Source organism: Rhea pennata, chromosome 19, assembly GCF_028389875.1.
Source record: "Rhea pennata isolate bPtePen1 chromosome 19, bPtePen1.pri, whole genome shotgun sequence".
Classification (NCBI taxonomy): Eukaryota; Metazoa; Chordata; class Aves; order Rheiformes; family Rheidae; genus Rhea; species Rhea pennata.
This window is the reverse complement of record NC_084681.1, coordinates 10,621,884-10,642,294: the sequence shown is the minus strand read 5'-3', so window position 1 is coordinate 10,642,294 and position 20,411 is coordinate 10,621,884. Positions and strand designations below refer to the sequence as shown.

The 20,411-nt window shown below is 40.2% G+C and overlaps 1 protein-coding gene across 1 annotated transcript in view; it reads right to left on the bottom strand.

The window, feature by feature from the left end:
• The window catches only part of DNAH9 (dynein axonemal heavy chain 9), a 213,611-nt gene that overhangs the window by 114,208 nt on the left and 78,992 nt on the right, over positions 1-20,411 (bottom strand). Inside the window, exons 42-48 of the mRNA XM_062592116.1 lie at positions 16,290-16,451; positions 15,090-15,286; positions 13,331-13,493; positions 10,595-10,718; positions 8,010-8,152; positions 4,490-4,651; positions 3,251-3,484 (exon numbers count right to left, since the gene is read on the bottom strand). Of these exons, the coding sequence (XP_062448100.1) occupies positions 3,251-3,484; positions 4,490-4,651; positions 8,010-8,152; positions 10,595-10,718; positions 13,331-13,493; positions 15,090-15,286; positions 16,290-16,451 (1,185 nt within the window). The remainder of the gene's footprint in view (positions 1-3,250; positions 3,485-4,489; positions 4,652-8,009; positions 8,153-10,594; positions 10,719-13,330; positions 13,494-15,089; positions 15,287-16,289; positions 16,452-20,411) is intronic.

Genomic DNA, 20,411 nt, shown 5'->3' with positions numbered 1-20,411 from the left:
GAGATGCAGGAAAAAATTTGATGTCCTGAACAAGGACACGGGATTCAAACCTCTTCAAACGGCTGAGGTCTTACAGCTAACAGTGGAGTTCATGGTACGTTCATGGTACTGCAGTGACCCATCCTGCTCAGCTCTAGTCAACACACTGGACTCTGCTGTGTTGTGGAGCAGTCAAAAGACAAAGTGCTTTATAAATAATAATCCAGATATGCCACAGAAAAGTCATTACCACCTCCAGGGAAAGCAAGACAAACACCACCGACTTTTTCAGAGTCTGTCAACACAGGTGAAAGCAAAAATCGCCTTTTAGGTAACAGGCAGCTGGTAAACAGAAGAAAGCAAAAACTACAAGAGAATAACAGTACAAAGAGCAACTGAGGTACTGTGGAAAAATCACAGCAGACTGTCAGCCCAAAGAGAAGAGAGCATGTTATTACCCTCCTACTCATATGCAACATCAGGATAATAATCAGACTGAGGTGTTAGCAGAGAGACCAGTGTATGCCTTAGCATTACGGGCCACAAAAACCTCAGCACTCTAACTGCGCTAAGAAATTTGAAAAATCAGTGAGCAGCTTCCTGTGTCCCGGACAATCTGATAAGCAATTAGTAATGTGAAGTACAAAGGGAAGAGCAAAGCAAATGAGGGATTCAAGGGTAATGTACTGTGACTCCAACTGGGAAGAACTAGTTGCCTAACACCAGAACAGAAAAAGAGGAATTATTAAAGAGCAGAAAACCTGGAGGGCAGGCTCCCAGGAGACTCATTTTATCTGATTGCCTCTGTCTTGTTTCAAGAACACAAAATACATCACAAAGGTCAGCAATTAATTAATAGAGCACGCAAGACTGAAATCTAGAATCCTGTGATGTAATATTAACAAAAGTCATACTAAAAATTACTCAGCAACAGGCTCTGAACAGAATGTTGACCTCTTCATAGCGAGGATTGTTCTGAAAAACAAATGACTCATCCCACAGATTCTCCCAAGTCTATTATGTTCTAATAACTGGAAGCTGGCTTCTGATTTTCTGAGTACCGAGGAGAAATGCTGCTACCTTTAGGGAAAGATGGTTAGGTACATAAGCTTGTGAAAAGCACTTCCATAGAAGGAAAGTTGGTCAAATGCATCGAGAAAAAAAAATAGGAAAAAAGAAAATAAAGGGGGGGGGCGGATGGCTGGGGAGAGAGAGAAGGCAGGAGGTTAATTTGAAACTGGAATGGCTAAGTCAAAAATTGTCCTGAAACTACCTGCACAACAATCCCCCCCCACTTATGCTACACTGAACAGTCTAAAGAAATACTTAAAATTTATAGTTAACCAGTCACCAGTACCCAAGCATCAGGAGCCTGGAGAGTACTGATGATGGGAACACTAGTTCTCAGATCCGAGACACAGCCAGGTTGCATTTAGATATCAAAATTCTTCTTCCGTGCTTTGAAAATACACAACAACAGCCTACCACTTCCAGGAATCATAAGTGCAACCTGGAGACTATGTAACTGAGTGGGACAGAAGTCTTGCCTTTCCTCAGCACCATGACCACCATGACCAGATGAATGCCCAAGTTTAGAGATACAAATACATATTCAAGATCTATCTAACTGGTATGATTTCCAATAGTATTAAATAGCCACACTTGTTTCAAATCAACAGCAGTTTTGACTATTATGCATATCTGATAATTTTAGTGTTTTATTTTAGGCCCCCAAAGCTAATTTTAGATTCAATTTTGACATATTTGTCCTCAGTGTTCTGCATCTTAATTAACTTTACAAACAGGTGCTTCTTGCTTCAGCCTTGTTCCAACTGGAAATGAACTTCGCTTTCTTTTAGCCATTTTGCAACAGTAACATCTATAAGAGAGAAGACTCACAAGTGCTGTGGCTTCCCATTTCATCTCAGCTTCTCCACCACTGCTCAGAGCCTGTGTCACAGCTTGTCCACAGCACCCATATGAAATCACATCTGAAGAATACAGGAGGGTTCCCACACCTGATCAACGCTACAGAGAGTTCTTGTTTCTATCAAACAACCAGTTTTATATTAGTTGTCTGCTACTAAACAGTAGACCTAATCTATGTTAGAGAAAATGTTTGCCTCCAAAGGCTAGGTAAATGTAAGGTCTGCTTTATAGAGAAGGTAAGTGCCTTCAGCTCTGGTTGACTCCACTAGAGGTGACCAGTGCACTGTGCTGCTGGCTCTGCAACCTCTCAAAGGCAGCCAGACCCTTCCAAAGGGGAGATGCTAAAACATGCAAAAGGGACATGAAACATGTCCACTCCCCTCCATGCTCTGCAAGATCTACACTGCACTGTGAAGAAAGTAACTGTTTGAAGTGAGTTATAGACTATCAAGGCTAAAAGGCACAGTAAAGCCCATATATCACCTTCCAGTAAGGCACATTTCCTCTTGAGCATGGCAGACACTATTTATGTCACCAGCACTACCCAGATCGTATATATGGAAGAGGTTTAATCGACCAGTCCTTCATTCATATCAACTGCCTATGCATCTTTTGGGCAGTGTCAGGAAAGCCCATTTGCCACAGTAGAAGCTTGTAAGTGAACACTCGTAAGAGTTATCAGAATACAAAAAGAAGAGAAAACAGGAGTTTAGCAACAGATGTAGAAGACAGTAGAGCTCTGAAAGTCACTGTAGAGAGTAAAAGTTTTTGAAATACCCTGAACACCACTAGCTACTCATTATTTCAGAAGTGTGCCTATAAGGCTCTTTACAAGGGGGATTATAGGTAGACTAGTCTACATTGCACATTTATTAGTTTTCCTTAAAGATGGATAGCATTCCATGAGGAGAAATGAACTTCAGCCTTGTTTAAAGGATGTTCTATTTAAATTGAAGAGATAATTCTTGATTAAGTTATTGTAGGTTTCCTGTATGCAAGTCTAAAATTCATCGATCTTCCCCTAAATCCCCACTGTCTTGTATTTTCTGTATTCACTGCAGCTGAAACAGCCATTAGAATATCATCTGCAGATCCAACTGGATCTATATCTCAGTAAATTTATTGCAATCTTTTATTTGGTATTAGCACAACTCAAATAATTGAGACTTCACACACATGTATCTTTTCCCTTCTCCTTTCTGATACAGAAAGTATCCATGTACTGTATCCAAGTTCCGTTGCTCATCCAGGAACTCAGCTTTCTTCTTCAGCCAGGTCAAAGAGATTTATCTCAGAAACAATAAAATATCAGCTTTTAGACCCACTCAACCAGTTTTCTCACCTGTGCAGATGTGCTATTGAGCTTCTGCAGGCCGTTCTCTAGTCGCTCCATTTTAGCTGTTAAATCCTTGCCCTTTTTCAATAGCAAATTTTGATAGAGCTTGATTTGCTCAAGGAATGACTTGGGAGTGGTGTAATTGTGTCGCCGTTCGTTGCTCAGATACAATCGGGATATCTCATTGACACTCGTATGGACATAGGCCATGAATTTGCTTATTGAATCTTTCACTGAAATCTAAAGTTAAGACCAGAAGACAAATATTTTTGAAAAAATACTTTAAACAAAACAGCTATATAAATAGACCTATGCCTTATATAAAGGAATTTATTAGCATTTTATTTTGCTGCAGCAAAATCCAGGATGTAACATATTAGTTGATTCCTTTTTGTTTGTTATCTCTAAAATAACTTCATCTGCTCTTGTACTTTATACCTCTTTTTATATCTTTTTATCTCATATTTTATCTTCTACCAAGCAATTTTTCTAGCATTCAGTGCTATAAAGCAAAGCCTTTTAAGTATAAATTTAGGCTTTTCTTCTATACAAATGGGGAAAGTGCACACTCATAAAAAGAAACATTCTAGACTTTATTCTTCCAAAATTCTGTACAGAAAAACTAAATAGAACTGAATCTCTTTCAGTCTAGTAGCAGGTAGTCATCAATGAGAAGTAGACATATTTGTACCCTTGAGAATTACAGACTTTCAGATATGTATGTGGAAAGAAAAGGGTATTTGCCACAGAATAATTCTAAATGTTAGGTTATTTTCTACATTGATTTGTAAGCTGCCTTTTTGACAGTAAAACTAACATTTCATTGACAATACTATCAGTGTATAAGTATATGAGCATGGTGTCCACAGCCCTGTTTCTGTGAAGGTCCATGCTACTCTGGGGCAAAACTTGCCCGTATTTCATGAGCTTGGTTCAATTCAGTTTAACACCATACAAAGCAGCCAGCAATCCTTCTCCAAACACAGTGATCCTTATGTCCCGTGTAAGCATCTGAAGGCAACAAAGGTGACTAGAGAGTCCATTGGAGCATTCTCATGAAATAAGTTTTGATCCATGGTTTGCACTGAATGGAGGGCTGAGGCCACACCTGGATGCTAGCAGCACTGTAATTGCTCATGACAAAATTTGTACCCTGCAGAGGAATTCAAAACCAAGCAAGGCTTGGACATGTCTAGACGACGGACCAGTGAGATGGTGTCAAGTGTGCCATAGCAGTGCACTCACCTCAATGTTCTCTGTTTCTTGCAGAAAGCGCAGGCTGACGGACTCAAGGGCCTCCTGTGGCCATTCATGGAACCAGTCTATCGCTGTGCAGTTCACAATGGCAGGGAACTTCCTGCTACGGACCCTCAGCTTGTTACCAACAGGTGAAAAACATAGTGCAACCTGAGAACACAAAGGAATGGAGAAGCTGAGACAGCATGGCTGGGCTCCAGGTTTAGAGCCTAATTCCAAAAGAAGTTCTCACATCAGCAGGTAAGATTATAGCAACCTTGACTTCTGAGCCTTGCACTTTAGGCCAGCAAAATGCATAATCTCACAGTAAACACATCTTTCCTCCGCAACAAACAGGCACATTAAGCGTTGCTATAGTCAGAAGCGGAACCCTGGCAAACATTCAAGGCTGCAGCCTGGATCTAATATTGCTAAAGTGGTGAAGAGAGGGATTGCTTACGACTCAAAGCTTTCACCTAGCAGGAAGCAGACATTCAGTTTCAAATAGTGCAACAAGGAATTACCATAAATTGATCTAAATTCTTCTGATAGAACTAATTCTTCTGATAGAACTACAGTTTTGAGATGGGGCTGCCTAGATCATTTTCCTAAAGCCAGCACTCAAAAGGCCTGATGTCGTTCAAACTCAGCAGTCTACTTTTATCAGAATAAGAAAATTTTTAAAATAGAGAAAACTTGCATCAAGGTAGACTAGAAACAAAAGCATTGTGAATGCTCTTCCCCTGATGGCTGCATTTTTGCACAACAGATCTTCTGTTTTTCAGGCTTTTATTTCAATCCAAAAGCTGTTAAAAACTTCTAAGTTGCAACAAACTCTACAGAGTCCCCATGGGTGTCTTTGGGAAATGTCTCTTTCTGTTACTTTGGGGCCAGCTGTAATCTCCTCAGCATCCTCCAAGTCCTGCACCATTTCTTCTTTCCCTCAGTCTTCAGTCATCTTTTCTTCTTCTGTCTGCCACCTCCTGTAGTCTGGAAGCCTCTTCTCCAGCTACAGCCAACCTGTTCAGTCGATCTCAGGAAGACACAATCTCTTCCTTCTTCCAGAAAGAAACTCCTCACCAAGAGTGCAGTAGTCAGGACAAGATAGAGTACTCTCACTCTCTGCCCCATCACAAGTTTTAACAGCAATATGACATGCAAGAACCAAATCAAGAAAGACCAAAATCTGCCACCATCCATCACAATCCTTTTTCTGTAACACCTTTCTGTCTGTATGTACTGTGCCCAGATTTATGAACTCTGCTTATCAGGCACAGACCAGAACACAAGGCAGGTTTACAACATGCAATGAAGTAGCAATATCTGAGCTAGTACCACCATGGGAAGCAGTAAAAATCAATCCTTGAACTACCTCTCTCCTGCTTGTCAACCCTGGCAGATACCTGCACAGCCTTGCAAGTGTCATGGGACAGGCTGGCATTAACTCAGATGTCTTTAAATTGTCAGCACCTTCATCACAATCTGTTTTTTGAAAGATGTAAGCCAGCCTTTAATGAATCCACATCCTCCTCCCCCGAAAACACACTGCCAATATGTACCTGTAAAACAGCCCATGAACACCCTTGTTTTAGTTTTTTTTTTTTTTTTTTTTTTTTTAATAAAGCTCTAATTAAATTTCATTATGAATTAAAGGAACATTTTTGTTTTTACAAGTGTACATAAAAGGTATAGTTAAAAAACACCAGTGTTTTGAGTTTCGACTTTCCTCCAGTGCAGCAATGGTACCTACAGCACAACAGTGGTGACAGACTGCTGCACCTGAGTGTGCTGGGCTGCTCTTTGTTGCTTCCTTTTTATGTCAGGAGAGGCAGCTGGATTCTGAGAGCTTCTGCTCTTCTGACAGTTGTGGTCACCCCATGCTCACATACAATGACTAGTCATGCATAAATCCTTTCTATACCTTCAGGCATAAGCCTCCGGCACTTCTGTGTTGCTCCATAAGAGCCAGGCAAGGTCCAGGGAACTATCTATGTTCAAAAGCCCTCTTCTTCATCTACACTACTTTCTCTCAAGATACCAAAGCAGAAAGTGTCCTGATGTTTGCACTTCATCAGGCCAAGCCCCACTGCCATATTGTTCTCAGAAGTCAAACATACGCCGCGATAATAACAGTTTACTCGGCTTTCTGCACAGTGAATGATGTCATTACTGAATGCTGGAGTGAATTAAGCAACACTTCACTACTGACCCCAGACATCTATCCTAATACTCCATTAAGGAGAAGAACAGACAGGAAAAAGGAATCAGTCTTAAATAAATCACATCCACACTGCCTTTCTAGTATATCTCAATAGCCAATGGCCATGGAGAATATTTCCAGGTAAGGACACTGGGCAGAAGACACCTAAGATATTAGAAGAGCCACAACACAGCATCAGTGCCTGTCAGAAATTCCTTTCCAAGCAGGAAAAGGAGAAGGAGGACTAGATTCCCTCTACTTGTGCATCTATATCTACATCTATAGCTATTCTGTAATAGGGTCTCTGATTTCTTGGGTACATGTCTAGGAGAGCAGGATCGTCTCATGGCTCTGTTTCAACTCAACACGTCTAGTCAAGAACGCACCAAGAACAGCCATCCAGCTGTCCTATTTAATGCTCCCATGCTTTTTAATGATGCCAGACATTGAGAAGCACTGGTCCTCACCTGATGAAGGGAACTCTCTGGCTGTTCACTATCCCAGACATGTACCTACTTACATCAGACAGGGAACAAGCCATCCTAGGTACACCACACATCAGTAAACACGTCCTATCAACACAAACCCAACATTGGATAAGGACAAAGACTTGTCTTCATTAAACAAAAGTTAATTTTTCATTCACCTCCTGCCCTGCCTCCCTTCTCTAGGACCATGGCACTGCACAGTCAGGTAGATGGGCAATTACCTCCTGGAAAAGTCTAACTCCTTCTTGCACTGAACCTTCTCCAGGTGGTAGGCATCCCTGGAAAATCTTTAAACCATATTTTAAGATATTAGCATCTTGCTATAGGGCTTTTTAGAGCTGGGAAGTTGGGCTGTAAGGGGAGACATCCTGCAAGCATGCCAGTTCCTAATACTGTGATACTGCACTTCACATAATTTAAGGTAATGTCTTTTAACTCTTTTGGCTGTGGATTGTCAAGTTACCTATTTTTTACAACATAAGATTGATCCACTATCTAACTTTTCTAAGCAGCAAGCTTAGTCTTGATGCACCCAGCTAAACACGAGTACGTATCTTTGAAAATGGAAAGCCTGGTCCTGTTCAGCTGTTAAAATACAGATAAAATTTGTAACTCCCATAGAGTCATATAAAAGCTCAAGAAATGTTGACTACAATGTTTCCTGTGTTTAAGTACTGCTTGCTGAGAGAATCACAGCTCATATCATAAACAAGCAGAAAAGACAAGCAGATAAGACTGCAGTCTGATCTCCCTACAATGTAGCCCAAAGGATTTCCAGCCAGGTACCCCTGGATCGAGATCAGCAGTGAAGATCCTACCACCACCCCTGCCACCATCTCACCTTCAGCTGTCGTTGAACACGCTCTATGAAGAACTTCCAACAGGTTTCCCGGGAGTCGACCAACCCCTGACCCTTGACTTCGTTCCTCACACTGTTGATGATGTTTTCAACTTCATCATCGGGGAAGAGATCAGGGATTTCACCTAAGATAAGAGGGCATATCTTGGTTTGCTTGCCTTGGTTTTGTTACAGACTTACAGCTAAGTGAAGTCTGCCTTTCTCATTAGGGCACAGGAAAGCCCCTTCCTAGGTAACACTCATTGTGTTGGATGTCTACAAGTATCAGGAGCAGAAAGGTAGAAGAGAGAATTGTTCTGCTAAAAAAATCACAGAATCAATAAAAGGTTGGAAGGGACCTCTGGAGATCATCTAGTCCAACCTCCCAAAGATTTCCTGGTGCTGATTCCACTGGGGCTTGAACCCAGGACCCTCAGCATGTAAAGCAGATGTGATAATCACTACACTATCCCTCTACCCCATACACAGATTCGCCAAACACTTGTGAAAGCAAACTTTCTCAGAGCAAAGGAAACAAGTATTAAATATAATCAAAGTACAGAAAGTCATTTTCTTCTGATTTATAGTGATAACCAGATTTCAAAAAAACCAAATCCCTAGTATGCTTTACATAGTAATGAAATCATTTAGATTTGCAAATAAATTTGTTACATATACAATTTCGGCAGCAATGTAGCATTTTAGGAGCACTCAAAGAACAGCCAGATCACTACAACTTTTTAAAAGTTAAAGGTTTTTAAAGGTTCTTAAGGGTTTTATAACCTTCTAAAAACTTTTAAAAGCTAATAATTATGCAATTGATTGCCAAAAATATACTAAATAACACAGTTTTTTAGTGATTATATATTTTCCTACCTATTCACTTTAGATTTTTGTTTCAACTGAAATCATCATCATTGCATAAGATACTGTCAAGCATGAACACTAATAACTTAAGACAAATATGAGAATTAGAAACCAGCCAATTTATATGAAAAGCTAGAACATGTTTTTTGTTCTAGTTTATTAGCTGATGATAAAGAGCGAAACAAATATGAAAAAAACAAGTATGTAGTTAGAAGAAAGTAGCCAAATCAGTCAGAACACACTATTTGGCACTAGCTCATATCATGAAAAGACATGGTCTCTGCACCATCACTTCCTCAGTCAGCCTGCAATTCAGTACTGTTTCCCCGGACAAGGACCTTTGATCTGTTCTCACTAACCCATGTGGTAACCACAGAAAAGCACAATGCCTTTCAATGTGGCCATAAGATTGGCATCCGGAAACAAGATGGGTAACTGATCACGAAGGCCTAGTCGCATCTTGTTCAAGTCAGAGAACCATGTTTCAAAAGATAGAAGAGTGCCAAAAAGCCTGTTTCTTCTTGGGCAAAACAGCAGGCAGCTAGCAATGGTCTTCCTCAGCTAAGTCAGCTGAGGGTGTCTGTAGAACCAGGTAGGGTTGTCCGTCTCCAAGGTGAAGTTGTCCTCTATCAGTGACAGATCCACAAAGACATAGAGGATGACAACTTAGATGGAAAGAGTGCTTCAAGAGGCTGTAGGACTTGCCCCTTGCTCAGGACACTGCAGAGCTTCACTTCAAGTTATAATATGCTAATTGGGTCTACATAGTGCAAGGGAGGTGGTAGGGCTACTCACCGTCCTCCATAACACACACAGTCCTTATTCTTGGTTATGAGTTTTTCACAAAAAGATCCTGTTTGCTGCTCAGAATGATATGGCCAATTTATAGCCACATATGTCAACTTTGGAATTATTCACAAACTATTGCTCTCAGGTGCTCTTGGCTCTCCATCCCCCACCATCCACAGAGGCCACCTGAGCCAGCTGGTATCTTCCCACTCCTGACTTATAAATACGGCAACAAATAACACAAAGTTACTAGCAGTGATTTGTCAGGGAGTTTGGGGAATACGGACTCCCTAGGTTACCTTGTGTGGTCATGGCAACACAGTTACACACTTCCATGTGCACTGTAGTTGTACTGTACGCTGCACAAGCACATAATCACACCATATTCTGCATGAAAGAAAGTATTTGCATGGAGACAGACTATTCTCCAATTGTCTGGGCAAGCAACAACTCAACAACTTAAATATGTCTGGAAAAATAAACAGAAAAAGGACTGGAATAGGATCAGAAGCCACATAACACTCAGACATGTCAGTCGGTGGCTTCATACTACATATTGACTTGTAGACTCCAGTTAAACATTCTAGCCAGGAGCAATCACATTTTATCTGATCACTAGAGTGTGGATGCACAGCATCCATAGGTCAAACTCATCCTCTGTCAACACATTCCTTTGGCTGTCTTCAGCTGCAATATTATGACAGACACATCACTTAACATCCACAGGCAGTATTACAGAATCACAAAAATATGGAAAAACTGGGTATGAAACATCCAAAACTGCAGAAGTCTATCAGACAATGAAGTGTATCCTCAGTAATGAGACCTTAGTGCTGCTTTTATCCTAGAGTTTAGCTTAGAATTTAACTTATAGTTTAATGAAATCTGTATGAAAAATGGGAGTGAGGAAAGGAAAGCAGTAAGAAACATACCTGATGCTAACAAGTCATTTACCAGCACCAAGAACCGCTCATCAGCCACCTGTGCATCAGTCATCAGGAACACAGTGCCAATGTTCTTCACACCAGTTTTCAGGTACTGGTTTGCCAGGTCTGCCTGAAAGTTAAAAAGAAGGTGATCCAAGAGGTTGCACCTATCTGTTGTAAAGCATGAACTAGGTATCACACCTAAAATAAGAGATATTTCAGAAGGAATAGTGCCTGTTCAGAATCTTCCTATTAATGGAGAATGAAGGAATTGCAATCAGTTAGCATGAAATGGTGCTTTGGACCCTCTTCATCCTCATGGCTGAGCTTTCCCAGGCATACAGAAGAGACTGTTACTATCATCATTGTAAGGCTTTTTACTAATTAAGACTTGACATTATGCCCAGGTCCATATAAAACAAAAATAAGAAGAAACTCCTGCCTAACACCACTAAACATACAGAAGCATTTTCAATTGAAATGCTTAGAGGATAATGCATGCGAAGATGTAAAATTGCTGCCTTATCAATGCAATCCCTGAGTAGTTCAAACCTCAGAAGGAAATGGATGGCAGAACCCTTTATCTGCACACAGAGGCTTCTGAGGGACTTCATAAAGTCTGGCTCTGTCCTGAGTTATGGATATAGTAAGTCACAAGGAGAAGGATGACAAAGCTATGCAGAGTTTGGGAAAGACAATAGTGTCTGGACACGCTTGTCCTTGGTATCGCCTTGCTGTAGATCCCTCTGGTTTCACAAATACACAAACACACAGCATCTCTTTGCTGAGGTGCCACATTTTTATTATTATTATTATTTTTAGGAAGGAAGGAAGGAAGGAAGTTAGATGACTGATGATTTTTGGATACAAAGATTTTTTTTTTAGTGGATTTTTTCCTTCTTTTCCAGAGTCAGCAGGGACTCATCTTTTAGTCTCCCATTCAGTGCAGCAGGGCTGGAGCTGTTCTGATACATAGCCTGCTCTCATTTAAAAGCAATTTCTTTTAAAGGGGGCTAGTGCTCTCCTAATGAAGACTGCCATGTTCTTGAAATCCAAATTGCTCATGAAATGGAAAAAAAATCATCATCATCCAGCTCACTCTTTCCTTTCTGCTCAGGATACAAAGCATGCAGAGAAGCCTCAGGTAACTCACTGGCCACTGCTTCAGAGACACTTTTAGAAATTCAGCAGACAAAAACACTTCCAAAAAAGTAATTTGTTACTTTCCTCACTGGAAATCTGGATTAGATCAGTTATAACAGTTTGAGGGTCCAAGGACAGACAGGGCAATCTGTCACCATCTTGCTCTTATATATCTTAGCAAAAATATAATCACTCCATATTTCATAAATTCTTTGAAAATAAATACCGAGTGAAGGGAACATCAAATTATCTTCCACCTCCGCAGACATAAAAGCATAGAGGTGCTTAGGAAACATGCTATTAATGCTCAATTAAACTACATTCCTATCTGAGAGAAGAAGGTTCCTAAATAAATAGGAAAGTAGGAGCTAGGCAGTGTCATGAATGGCACTGATAATGTCCAGCAGATGATGTGACAGGCTTGCCCAGTGTAAAGGAAGCAACATGTATAAAGCCACAGATCCTCCAAAAGGATGAGGATGACACACTATATACCTGGTCCCGCAATTGCCATACCTTTACTTGTTATATAAATACTGACCTGAGAATTGCTGCAGCTCCTACACTGGACAAACTGTCAAAGTCCCATATGCAGAAAACTAGTGATATTTTTTAAAAAAATCAAAGCTACTGACTGGCCAGCTGAGGGTAGTCAGCTGGCCCAGCAAGAGCTCTGATATGTTCAAAAGGACAGAATTGATGAAGTTCCTATGCGCAGACCTGGGAAAACAGATATCTAATTGGGTAAAGCCTAGACGAAGATGGAAACACACTGTCTCTATTTCAGGCTTTGCCAGTGGTGTTCACTACTTTGATATCTCCCACCCTATCTCTGATGGTGAGGGATCTCAGAAGATCTATCAGCCATTTACATATCCCTAGGAGAACAGCATGAAGTTACAATCATTTTTTTTTCTACAGCATTTTCAATGAGTTATCTTAACAGCAGCTAACATACTTCTAAATCATTTCAGTAGTATTTTTAAAATGTTGATTCACAACTTCTAAGCTCATTAGCTTTTGCATAAATATATGCACAGGCATACATCATCTACAATGAACCACACACTGTCCACTTGGTCTTTCCACTGCCTAAAATGCCAGAAGAATAAACAGGATATGACTTGGGAACTCTCCCTTCCTTCTCCTTCCTTCTCGTTTTCCACCTCCAAATCATTCCATAACAGACATCTTACAGATTAGCTAATTATTATGTCTTGTTTTAATTATAAATAATAATGAAGTAGAACTTCTCTGTTTCTTTACAGTTTCTAGTCATTGAACAAATATGAAGTGGATGTTCTTATCTCTCAGTTCATTAATATGGTCCAGAGACAACATGAAGCTCTGGCTTGAAGCAGTACCAGACCTCACCAGCGAAGAGGATCAGCTGAGGATGTCAGGTCTATATGCACCTTAATGTAAACACACTTCAGCAAGATATTTTGAAAGCAATTATTCCACTTTGTAGTCCAATATTCTGACTGGAGCTTTTTCACCTTTACATTGGTGTTGTTCAGTATGCAATAAGACAAAGTTTTCAGGAATAGTTATGCTTTTTCTTTCTTTCATCCTGCTTGAGTCTAAAAAATCACCTACCTTAAGGTCAGGGATCCCATAACCTTTCCTCAAAGTGATCTGGAAAACTTCCAGAGAGCTAATGAAAGCTGCAAGTCTTGTCAGGCTCTGCTTGCCACTTCCACCTACGCCAACCAGCAGAGCGTTTCCTCTGGGAGACTCCAGGATACGGTTGATGCGGCAACTAAATTGAGGCATACAAAATCTCTCATTAATAAAAATATTTTTCTTTTTCTCTGCCTGGTGCTTTTCAATACATATTTTCTTCACTAGGAAATTGTACTCTGAACGGGATGAAAAATGTCAATCTGAGCGACATGTCAGTAATCAATCCCAATCTCTGCTGAGACCGATATAGGGGACACAGCTGATGAAAAAAGAGTATAGTAGCAATTCAGACTGTGTCAAATTCTCATTCCACCTGCTACATTCTGCAGGACAGAAATATTTTAAGATGAAGTGGCCAGTTTTGTAGAGAAACAAAGGAAAAAGCACACTATGTTGACGTGCAAAAATTGAGAACAAAATTCAAGGACCTGATGAACCTCTCCAGTATTTGGGGATCAAGTTCTAATGAGAAGTCCTGCTATACATTAAAATATTTTAACATGTACCTAGAAAATAGTATAAATCCTATCTGGAAAACACAATCAAATTTCTTATTTATCCAAACCACCAATTACTTAAAAGCAGGATTCTGTCATTTCCCACGCCATACCCCCAACATGTGAGAGTCTCGTATGAAGAGCGCAAACGCCAAATGCAAGGATGGTCCATTTCCAAGAGCTGACACACTGAGTGACTTGGTCTGGGATAGGAGAGGTGCCTGTTTCCACAGCACCTTTCTTTGAAATTCCTGAAGTCATAAAGTGCACCTGGAGATGAGGTTTTGTCTCTACTGGGATTCTCAAAGAGTATTTAAATAATTTTTAAAATTGCAAGTACCTCATAGACATAAAAATAAAATAAAAATAGCATAAATATCTTTGTAACTACGAATTTAAAACTTGTTATTTTCATACAGTCCTACATGTCCAATTTTCAAAGACAATCTGTCTGGACCTCCACACTTTTAAATGCAACTGGGATTTTCAAAGAATCAAAGTAGCAAAGGCAATGCATCAATCCATTTAAACTAGTAGACAACACACACAATCTTGTTTTAGATAAATTTGAAAATCTCATTTAAGAACTCGTATAAATATGGCTTTAAACCATATCTGAAGGCATATCTTTGCAACACAGACAGAATCAAATAATAAAGACATTTAGGAAAATCCCAGTATATCCATTTCTGTAGTTGGTTGTCTAAATGAGGACTCACATGAACGATAAAGCACCTGAAAAATACCACATACAATAAATGTTTGTATGATATCCACAGCACTGAGAGCCAAAAATACCACAACAGCATCCAGACTTTAAAATAACCACTAGCACACAGTTCATCTGTCTCATAGCCCAGGGCCCATTCACAGTTTTAAGTGCCTTCCAAATGCCAGCTAGAGAAGAATCACAGTATTTGTGTAGGATGTTTCACAGAAAGTGAGGAAGTTTCAAATTTTAAAAGACTGGACACTAAATAAAGGACTTTCAGCCTCCACTTTTGGTTGTCTACTTCAATATACACAGAGTAAGACTTTCCATAACATCTTCACACCTGTAGTTTCTCTTACATCAGCTAAAAATATGGATATCTACAGTTTCCAGGAAACTGCACAGATTGCTTGCATGAAGTTAAGCGCTACTATAAGAATATGAGGCCAGGAAACCCTCTTACACATGGCACATGGCGTCCTCAAAAAGTACCAGGTTCATGGCTGCATTGACTTCATTGTAATTATCTAAGGCTTCCACAAGGATCTGATTCAATTCTTCCCAGTTTGGAACAGGCCTATAGTTGGGTTCTCCAATGCCTTTTGCAAAATGACAGTATATATTCATCTGCTTCGTCTGTTCTAAAGTTTCCTCAATCTCCTGACAAGAAAATGCAAAATATATAAGTAAATAAATAAATAAAATCTAGAGTATATATACATAGCACTAGAACAGTGAAATGGGTAATGGGTGGAGATCCCAACCATCCACAGATGGCATAGATCTAGATAGGCATGGCATAGATCTAAACTGGGAATGGTTTGCTTGCATAATAGACTGCCTATTGCACAAAATGTGTGTATAAAATATACAGGAAAAAAATGGCAGCTGAATTCTAGCTTTCCAAGAAAAATATGTTATTTCAGTGAACGCCTTTTTAGCCTTTTTATGGCCACATACTTACACCAGCGTAGGGGAAAAGGGTGCAAGAGGAAAAAAAGGGAAAAAGTGTGGAAAGAAAAAAGATCCTATACTGACATCCTTTCACTTGACAACTTTTTGCAAATCATTAAAAACCTCAACTTACTGCTATAAGAGAACATGGCCACAAGAAAAGCCCTACAGCAATAACCATAACATTAGGCTGTTGCATGGACAATGATAACACCTGGAGGAAAAATTGCTGTCTGCATCACTTATCAGGTTAATGATATTTGTATAATTCATAAGGCAGCATTGCTGGGTGATGATAGGCCTGAAGGAAAGCAGGTCTAGTGTTTTCATTTGAAAAAAATTTTAGAGCAAGAAAAGACACTAAGGACTTTTGTCTGTATCCCAGTGTCTTCCACTGAAAGCAGGGAATCTGACCCTTCTCCAGCTTTTGCCTTCTGAGACTCAAAGCACTGAAATACAGTCATTAAACAAATTCACAGAGCCCAAATCTCCTCTTCCCAACCCTTGAAAAGACAGAGCATGTCATTTACCCATATCGTGCTAGTGGCAGCCCAGAATATAGATGACAGAGATTTGTTCCCAGTCCAGGGATCCCATCAAGAACACTACCCTCCAGATAAACAAAGCATGTGCAGACCTCAAGTTAAACTGCTTTCCCAAGGAACTTTTCTTTTTATTTAATATTAGAGTCATGACCTGCAACACTTACATCGTAGAATTTCCTCACCATCTCCAGCTGCATTTTATCAAAGGTAACATAATCTTTTTCTTCAACCATCTTATCCCGGTATACCCGGTTCGACTCATGCAGGTAGAGCTTCACTAGGTCTTGGGGATGCTTCAGACATTCAGGGGTGGAAAAGAGAAGGCCCTGCAGAGAATGGAGATGGTCAGAGTACCCCATATCGAAGGAACCACCTCACTCTCAGCATCCGAGATATCACATCAGAATAGGACTGAACAACTATAAAGGCAGAGTTGTTATAGCAACCTATAATTGGACTTTGAATAATCTCCTACTCAGTTGCCCACAGAAAAAGTGTCTTTTCTTCGTCTTGATTTCCCAAAGCAGTAAAGTAGTTTACATTCATTTTTTTGAGAAGGAAGGTCTCCAAGCAGCATAACCAATGCAGCCTGGTTTTGCCAGTGGTCCTGGTCTACTTCTCGGCAGCAAAGACTATAGAAAAACAGGTGTCAGCACAGAAGTAGGGCCTTTGGCATAAACCACACCACACTGAGTACATTTTCAAGAGGAAAAAGCAGTTTGGAAATCTCCGTAGTGATGATTTTCTTTTCTTTAATTAATTAATTAATTTTAATTAGGTGCATTCTGCCTTCAGGAAATATTAGTTGCTGTCTGCAACAGTATGTTTACCATGAGCCCTATGAAAATGCACAAAACAATTATATTTCAAGGAGGTGTCACCTATAACTAAGCCTATTAATAGCACACAAAGTTTTCAATGAGGTGAATTAAACAGCTTTTATTCCTAAAGTCAGATTATTTACACATAAAATACACAATGCATTAAAAGTAATGTAAAAAACCCTGTCTCAGCTCGCTGGCCCATAGTCAGACAGTTTGGGTTTCACATTTGTCCTTACAGCTGCCAAATTGTTATTTTATTTATTTCAGAGAGAATAGCTGACAACTCAAGGAGGGAGAGAGTTAAGGTGCAGTCCATCAGGTCTTCATCTGAGAAGAAAAGAAAAAAAAATCACCTGACCTCTCTAAAGACACCCCACAACACAAAAGATACTGTGGTCTTGATGCACGTAAATGTGTGGCTGCTCTAGAGGGGAGAAAATCCATACTTCAAAGATCTTTACTAACTTAACAGCAGAAAGTCCCCCTTTTTCTCACTCTGCAAGCCAATCTCTTAGTACTACTCATAGCAGTGCTGCCAGGTGCTTCCATTAAAATAACTAGTAGCATCCTCAAAAAGCAACAAGGTTATTCTGTTTATCATGTTGAACTTTTAGGAGATGCCATAGTGTCTACAGCTGGGACAACACAGAGGATCACTACTGGTCATTAGTCATTTTATCTATGATAGATGTGGCTCCAAAATACAACAAAAAGATAATCCTTTGCCCAACGCTGTGACAATATAAGTGCTTTTTTTTTTTTTTTTTTTTTTTTTTTTTTTTTTGCATCAAGCTGTTAATTCTTCAGGTATCTTCAGCTATATCTTTAAGCTTCTCTTCCTATTCAGAAAGGCCAGGAGTAAGTTAGGAATTCCTCCACACACACCCTTTCACACCCCTGGATATTTCTCTAGGCAATTGAAGATTTATCAAATACCACGATATTCATGATAAAACAACAAAATCACAGAACAAGCATTTGCTCAAAGGAACAACTGTGCCCATTAGAGTTTGATGGGAATCATTCAGGATGTGCTGTGTTGCCTTGCACATGAGTACAGACACGGGCTGTGAGGGAACAGCCCTCCTCCAAACGAGACTGATTAGATCGGGATTTATTAAAGGGTAATCTTGAGTGACAGATTCTTGAGGAGCTTAATAATCCTCCCAGGAGACAATGCATATTTGGCACTAAAACAGAAAATATGCTAATCATCCCAGTAAGAGTCATCTTCCATGTTTTTGTCACACATCAAAGTACCACGCGGAAGTTGATGAGAGGGGCTGTCAGAGCTCTGACAAGGCAGGAATTAACCTCAGCCAAGTACTCATTTTCTTTCATGAACTCTACGAAAGGGAGCAGAAGAGCAATTCCAAATAACGAGGGATAGCAACTGTGACCAAGTCAGCTCACCATGGCACACAGCCCACCCTTACCAGCAGGATGTCATGTGCTCTGGACCTACCAGGAGTGTGATGATGCCAATGAGATATTTTTGTTGCCTATCAGAGCTCTGTAAATCATGACAAATATCGGTCAACTCGCACTTTACGATGTCAGCACACCTCTGCAGCTGGCATCCCAGGCAGAATGAAGACAGAGTGGGACAATTTCCACTGAGGCTCTACTGATGACTTCTAGTTCACAAGATGACCTGAAACTCTGCAATATCAGAATTCTCTAATGAGGAATGGCCTCCAGAAACCATCTAGGACAGCCACACTTCAGCCAGATCTCCTGAGCTGTATCTCCAAACAACTATTGGATTCTAACTGAAACCTTAGAAGGCTTCCCTGAAACCCACAAGAAAGAAATGGATTGCTTATTTTTTATGGTGAGATGCACAGCACTGGCACTGCTCAGAATACCAAACAGTCCCACATTACATAGTTAAAGGGTTTTTGGTAAGAGAAGACATTCAAAGTCAAAATAGTTGCACATTGTTTGCACATTGCTATCCACAACACTAAAAAACCCACTAATATGAACAGAGGAATGAACAGAGGAATGAACAGAGGCATCTGCAATCTTTTTTGCTGAATGCTTGGTTTTAAAAAAATCCAGCATCAGAAATATTCAAGCTATTCTTGCAAGACCTGTAAAACTATAACAGCTGTCCAGAAATCAGGGTCCAAAGAAATACAAAATGAGTTCTGGACACTGAGCTTGCTAAGTTGTTAATTATTTCCAAATTTTAAGCCTCGCATCTTGCACGCAACGCTCCCTGAAAGCAGGTGGAATTGCTGCTAATGCTCCTAAAACTAAAAGACTGAAGTATGAAGACATACAGCCTATCCTCTGCTGCCTGTTGGCATGAGAGTTGGAGGCAGGGTGGGTGGTATTGCACAAGTAGAAGGGAAAATGCAAAGGTGAGTGTGAAGAGAAACAGCTAACGTGCTCTCACGGACAAGGGTAATCAGAATGCGATAAAATGAAGTCTCCCAGGTATAAAAAGGTAAGAAAAATAAATTACTTTTTTCTTCACAGTCTAAATCACTTTTAAAATAAAAATACCCCAAGCACTTTTATGACTCCTTTCCAGCTGTTCCATGTCACGTGGGAGCAGACAATGCATGTGTGTTTTGGTGTATGTGAGTCCAAAATTTGCATTCTTTCTTCAGCAAGCTGATCTGTGGATAAGCACAAAGATCCATCCCTCGTGCAAGGAAGTGCTCAGCCTGCTGGCCACTAAAGTACACTTAAACATTAAGCTGTCTTTGAGTGAGGCTGGAGGGAGGCATGCTGGAGTCACTCTTATCATCTTGCTGTCAAGAAGAAAGTGATGCTGTTTCTTCTAAAAAGCCACAGATCTTAATGTGACACATTGGTTGAAAATCTTGTTAGAAATGAGAATAAAAAGCAAAATACAATCCTGCTGAGTCTATGATTATTATTTTACAGAGATGACAGATATGATTTAGTGCATAATACCATGGTAACCCTTTTGGATGGGAAGAAAGACAGCAACAGGGCTTTCTGTGGTGTGAGCCAGCAGGGGATATATTTTTAAAAAGCATAATCCACAACTCTCTTGCTGCCAAGACCTGTCTTCCTTAATCAAGGGTAAATTGCCTGGAGCGTACCAATCAATTTAACTCTGCAATGCATGGTAGGACCCAGAGGAATGAAAAGGTGCCATAGAAATGCAAGGCAACGTAGCGTCAAACCACAGATGGGACCTTCTACACAGGGAAAGCGACAGCTAACCTCTTCTGAGGCAGCCAAAGGCTCATCAGATAATAAAGGACTGAAGGGTGACCTTATCCGGGAAATAGCAACATAAGCAACAGTAAATGATATAATCGAAAGACAAGGAGCCAGGATTATCACTTCTGTGAATCTCACCTAATCCCACTCCAACCTTTACTTGCCTATCAACCTGGACAACGGTTTTCAACCTCTCCTGACCCTGAATGTTTCCAACTGAAGGGAAAGGTCCTGTGACAGCAAATTTAAGCCAGC